Here is a 6,223-nt window from a genome sequence, read left to right on the forward strand (position 1 = left end):
AGTAAGTAATGTGATCCAAATCTGACATCTCCTTCAATAAGGAAACCTATTGCTCTCTTAATGTAGCTGAGCCATCGTTTTCCATCAACTGGTTATCAATAGACTCAATCAACTCTTGAATTTTTTTTCATCTTATCAAACACCAAATTCGGCTTGTTAGAATTCCACATCCTAATATTAGATTTAAGAAGTTGAAGTTTCTTCTTAAAACGAATCCAATGATTATGGATTATGCACAATATCATTTGCAAGAGAAATCGCCCAAAATCTTGCACTACATCATCAAAATCATCCATATCAAACCAAGAGTGAAATAAACGAAAAGGGGTAGACCTATAATCAACCCGATGCTCTAACAGAAGAATAGAATGATAATCCGAGATTTTTTCTCCAAAACTAGACCCGAGAAGTGAGGGATCGAAAGTAATAGACCATCCGTAACCAAAAATCTATCAAGTTTGCTAAATTTTGAGCCCCATTTATCACTTCAAGTAAAATAAGGACCACTAGTGATATTCACAAAATCAAGATGTTCAATGAATTCATTAAAAATACGTGCGGATACATGGTTAAAGGAAGAACCTAATCTCTCTGATTCCATCCGAACTTCATTAAAGCCACCTATAATAATGCTCTCTTCCGGAAATCAAGCAATCAAATGTGATATCACTTCCCACAGTTATCTTTTATAGTCAACTGATTGCGGGGCATAAACAACAATAAATAAAACATCCAATCCCAAACAAACCCAAACCGCCTCTATAGCAATATATCGGACTACAAACAAGCACCCGTTGTTGAAAAATACAACTTGGATCCCAAATAGCTAGAATACCATCCGAAGATCCACATGAAGGAGAAAAAAGCATGCATAAAAAAGGTGTTACCCCAAAAAGATCTAACCGTAGCCAAGTTAATGTCTTCCATCTTGGTTTCTTGAATTACTAGAAAATTGACTTTAAGAATGTTAAGTAAGTTTCTAATCCAATTTATATAAGAAATATTAGGGTTTGTAGTGGAGATCTGGATACCAACATGGATCGTGAGAATACTTTCCGAACTGATATTTCTACCATATGTCTGGGTTGCAAGAAATTCAGTCTAGGATTATCCAAGTGGACACTTACGATTCTAGGTACAGAAATCATAAGGCAATAGAGATTCTGTGAGAATTTGATGAAAACGAGAGCTAAAATTCGTGACCTTCTTTTGAAGAGGAAACCGTTTATATATTAAACTTGATTAGGGTTTCATTAGGGTTGGGTCGTCATTAGTTGCTTTGGAAGCGGGACCCCAGCCAGGGGCACTACCCCTTGGACCTCGCTAGGGGCGCTGCCCCTAGACCCCGCTAAAGGGGTGCTGCCCCTTTAAAAACCCTGAACCCCCGACTAGTCGTCGAATCGACTTCTAATTCAATCTTATACATGCATGCACTCTGCACAACCTCAGACATATATTAGCGTACAAATTATGAAGCCCCTTAGCTCACATGTCAATTCCAGTTATGGTGACACTAAAACCAACAATTTTATCCGAGAACCCCCTCCTTGAACATTAGTAATAGAAAGACAATTCATATTGGAAATTGTCTCTCCAGGCGTCCTTCTACAATTTCTTTAAAGCCGTCCGAACAACACTCGATATTATATCCCGATGCCTCTCCCGTTTCAATAGTTATCTTTAACTCAAATAGAAACGAATTATTATTAAAAGAACCATTCGAATTACTCTAATTATTACCCATAAAAGAGATTCTTTGTTTTGAAAATCCCGGTGGGTGAGCAAGCTCTTCTTCGGAGTTGTTAATACCAAACATCCTCCCATAACCTTCAGAAAAATCAACAGGAGAAACAATATCAGCATTAGCTGCAGAATCTATCTGCAGTTCAGCATCATTCACAAAGGAGGGGGGAGAGAGAGAGAGAGAGAGAGAGAGAGAGAGAGAGAGATGTGGCTAGTCCTTTTTGATGTTTAGAGTTTGAGCGTTTTCCCCGAAATGCCCCTGAACATTTTGTTTATCTTTCTTGGCAGCATTCCGATTGTAATTCTTTTTCAATTTGATTTGTCAGATATGTTTTGGATTGTTGTTTATTGGTTTGTGGTTTTTCTTTCCAGTTTGTTTTGTTGCTATTTGTTGATTTTGTTTTGAATTGAAACATGTGTTTTATTGATTTTTGGAATATGTTTTTGAAAAGGATAGATAGTGATGGCGAAGGTAACGACTTGTATGGTTGATAACCGATGATAATTTCATATTATTTTATTTTAGAGTAAATTACATGAATAGTCCCTATGGTTTGGGGTAATTTGCGAGTTTGATCCCTAACTTATTTTTTTAACTCAAAAAGTTCTTACTGTTTGTTTTTGTTACACGTTTGATCCCTATTGTTTGTTTTTATTACACTCTTGGTCCCTATCTTACATAAAAAAAAACTATTATTTAAATAGGAAAAAATTGTGGGGTATGTAAGGTAAGGTGAGGGGGTAGAGGTGGGGGTGTGTTTATTTAAATAAATTAAAAAATCAAGGGTAAAATAGTCTTTTTAGGTAAGACAAGTACCAAACACATAACAAAAACAAACTGTAGGAACCTTCCGGGTTAAAAAAATAAATTAGGAACCAAACATGCAAATTACCCTAAACCATAGGGACCATTCGTGTAATTTACTCTTTATTTTATTTAGATTAAAAAAAATAGCATATGAACTAAAAAAAAAAAAAAAAAACAATCATTTTCATACATTAAGGTAGGTTTTTGCTTAGCCCATCAAGCCAGTTGGTCCAAATTACGTCAATAAGAATAACCATATATATAGTTGTCCAAATTAAAGTTTAACCTATCAGCCACTTAGACTATCAAGCAAAAAAGAAACAAAACAAAAACTTATGCCATTTGTCGATAACTTGTAATAACTAAAAACAAAATATGGAAAGAAAAAAAAAATGAACACATTAGGAACTACTACTAGACTGTTTTTCTGGAGGCAAATATAATACAAGAGATAAGTATTATGTATACAATACAAGAGTCTAATAGTAATAGTGACGCAACAAAAGTAAAACAGAAGCTTATAAGATCCCTACAATTACAAATTGTTGTAAATGAAGATAGTTTAGAAAACACCCATCATTATTACTTTATCACTTGGTACTTGTTCTCAAACACAAAGGGATCATAAACCAGATATTGTCGTTGACTTTGACTTTGACTTTTGACTTTTGACTTAGTCAGCTGTCCAGCTCTGCTCAACAACTTCCCTCACTTTTCTGTTATACTCGCGCTTATTCTCACTAAACAGCCGTGCTGCTTCTGAGTTGGCTGGAGAGTTTGGGTTTGGATCACACAGCAACGACTACAATCCAACAATCCAGATTATCTAATTAAAGTCTGTTTCTTTTCTACACTACTAAATGACCATTTTGTCCTTACGTTCCACAAAAAAAAAAACTCATCGAATTGAGTTTCTACAAAAAGGGTCTGTGTCTTAATACATTAAGTCACATCTTTTGGCTCTAACACATTGAGTCATTCTGTCCGGATTAAGTTTAAAAAAAAAAAAAAAGTCATGTATAGTTGTCCAGATTAAGTGCTTAACACATTAAGCCAATAATAATACAGCACCTGAATTGATGTGAGAATAGCAGCAACATCATAGATTGGACTCCACTGATTTTGAAGGATGTCCAAGCATATACTTCCATCAGCATAAACTGGTAGATAACAAAAACCTTATCATTAATAACACAAATATGTGAAAGCAAAATATACTTGTACTTGTTTTACTTTTAGGGTTTTTTTTTTTTGGTTTTCCCATCAAGTCGTGTATGGGGTAAAGTGACTGAATGGGTAATGATGTGTACACAGAGTGCATTTCTTTTTTTGAATTTGAGTAATTGACCATTTGATCCTTCTCATGTTTGAAATACAATATTAACATGCAAAATTATTCAAGCGAGATAAATATCCCATTACAACATCAAATGCAACCAAACAACATCATATCCCATTATGACATTCTATACAGATTAAGTCCAAAAGAAACAGCAATGTATAGCTATCCAGAATAAATGCTTAACCTATTAAGTCAAAAGGAACAAGAAACAACCCCTTACTTAGATGATATAGAAGCTTAAAGACCATATGGTTGATTTGCTTTTGAGAAATGTTATATATTATTCCTAGGTTCTAATTTGGAAATGTTGTATTTATGACATGTTTGTGTTTAATTTGTGGCATAAGTGTTAGTAAAATTGAGGGGTGTTAAATCAAAGCTTCAAAGCTTTGATCCCATCCCCCACAAAAGAAAATGAAAGAAAATTGAATTGAGTTGATGATGACCACTTACTGTTTGGATGAAACATTCGAGAAATGAATCGCACTGTTGGTGGTTTATTTGGATAATCTTCAGAAAACTGAAGTGTCAGCTTGAACGTACCTGAGAGATTGACATGTTACATACTTACATGTATAAATTGTCATGGAATATCATAATGTCACACTTCAATATGATAAAATTGTGCAGAATTCAGAAAGGATAACACCATCAACTGAATAATATAAGAAATTAAGAATGTCTACAAACTCTAGCAAACACCTCACAAGCAATCAAAATCCCTGTTCATATTACAAATAGCCAGTGAAGAAACCCCTGACTTCAAAGATGAGGTATAAATATGATCAAATGCAACATTATGAATCGTTACTTGAGGCCAACATCTTAGGGGTTGTTTGATAAAACCGAACTATTTAGTGTTGAATGATTCCAGCCTCTTATTGGTTATGAGAGGGTATGGTTCCTTAACCATTAAGAGGCTTTTAATACGTCCAAAGGTCGTTCAGAGGCAGATTCAGAAGTAGAAGTGACATGTGAATGGTTCCATTAAGAGGTTAGCAACAGGCTCTTATACATGATTAATGAAGAAACAACTGAAGAGCTCAAATGCAGTCATTTCTAATCCTCTGTGCTGTTCTTTTCCGTGAGAAATTCAACTATTTTCACATGCATATACATATTTATGGTTTTATACAGCCATGAGTGTTGATTCTTATCTCATTTTGAGCATAAAGATACTGAAACATGCAAAACATCTCATTTACCTCCATCCCAAGGAGTGTCATCCGGACTGCAATGCAAATAAAAGCGATCAGTAAGAAGCAATCATATCTCAAGCAAAAATAGCATCATACGCTACTAGAGTATGATCAAAAAACACTGAAGCACACTTTCACCTACCCAAATATTACAGCATTCCAGAGCATTATATTGTTATCATATGGGGCACCACTGATTCCAGCAGGAGGATCTTGCTGCAACCTCTTAAAATCCCTCATTAATCTCTTTCTTGCTGGTGTTGACATCTTTGTCAGCTGCTCCAATTTAACAAACAATAAAGCCAATTAGTATCGAATTCTACCAGAGCCGATCAACTACCTAACACATACGAGTTTTATCCTTTGAAAGCACAAAATTAACAAGAAAAAAAAAAAAATCAAGTACGATGATCAAACTACTTGTATTAAAACCCTAGATCTATAAAATGAGTTTGATTACACAGCACCTAGCATGGTTTTTACCGAAAATCGACCGAGGAGAAACAATTTAACATATTAAACGTATCAATTGATTCTAGGTCTCCGTTAATTAAGTTTTATGAGCGTAATTACATGACAATTGGAAGGATAAAGTGATGGAGAAAACTTGCAGCCTCGGAGATAGGACGAGAAGAGGTTGGGGTGCTGAAGACGGAAGTGAACCGGAAGACGATGATCAGCCGTCGGCGGTGGTATCGAGGAACCTTTGCCCTCCGTGCGTCGCCTTCCAAAACTCAACTCTCGATAACAAAAGGGAAAGGGAGGGGGAAAGAGAAAGGTTACGCGTCATATGTAAGCTGGTTTCAATTTGTTTTGTCTCTATGTTTGTACATCGAAAATATCTCAAATTATTTTATAACTATACGTATAATCATAGTTATACGGGAATAAAATTGCATAATAATATTCACATATATTTGAGATAATAACACAAAAACAATTTGAAAACCATAAAATCGTTTTTCTGTGTGTGAAAAAATATCTCCAAATCCATATTATACTCTATATTAACCTTATCTTTATACTAAAATGTTCCAACTTTACTCTAAACCTACATTATATATTATTGGTGAATAGGATAACACTAAATATAGTATTACATTACTATCATTATTATTTTTACACTATATA

The 6,223-nt window shown here is 34.7% G+C and overlaps 1 protein-coding gene across 2 annotated transcripts; it reads right to left on the bottom strand.

Annotated features, from left to right (window-relative positions):
• Window positions 1-2,952: 2,952 nt before the first annotated feature.
• On the bottom strand, window positions 2,953-5,886 carry LOC145032185 (ubiquitin-conjugating enzyme E2 2). 2 transcript variants are annotated; one of them, XM_078980907.1, is made up of 6 exons: window positions 5,666-5,886; window positions 5,235-5,368; window positions 5,099-5,124; window positions 4,347-4,436; window positions 3,623-3,711; window positions 2,953-3,353 (listed from the first exon to the last, which is right to left on the bottom strand). In XM_078980907.1, the coding sequence occupies exons 2-6, from the start codon at window positions 5,357-5,359 to the stop codon at window positions 3,225-3,227; spliced, it is 459 nt and encodes a 152-aa protein (XP_078837033.1). In that variant the 5' UTR covers window positions 5,360-5,368; window positions 5,666-5,886; the 3' UTR covers window positions 2,953-3,224. The 2 variants fall into 2 exon arrangements, with proteins under 2 accessions (XP_078837033.1, XP_078837034.1); XM_078980908.1 differs by having other exon boundaries at window positions 3,044-3,353; window positions 5,704-5,845.
• Between the last annotated feature and the right edge of the window lie 337 nt (window positions 5,887-6,223).

This window comes from Lactuca saligna, chromosome 2 (genome assembly GCF_052625555.1).
Source record: "Lactuca saligna cultivar CGN05327 chromosome 2, ASM5262555v1, whole genome shotgun sequence".
NCBI classification, from domain to species: domain Eukaryota; kingdom Viridiplantae; phylum Streptophyta; class Magnoliopsida; order Asterales; family Asteraceae; genus Lactuca; species Lactuca saligna.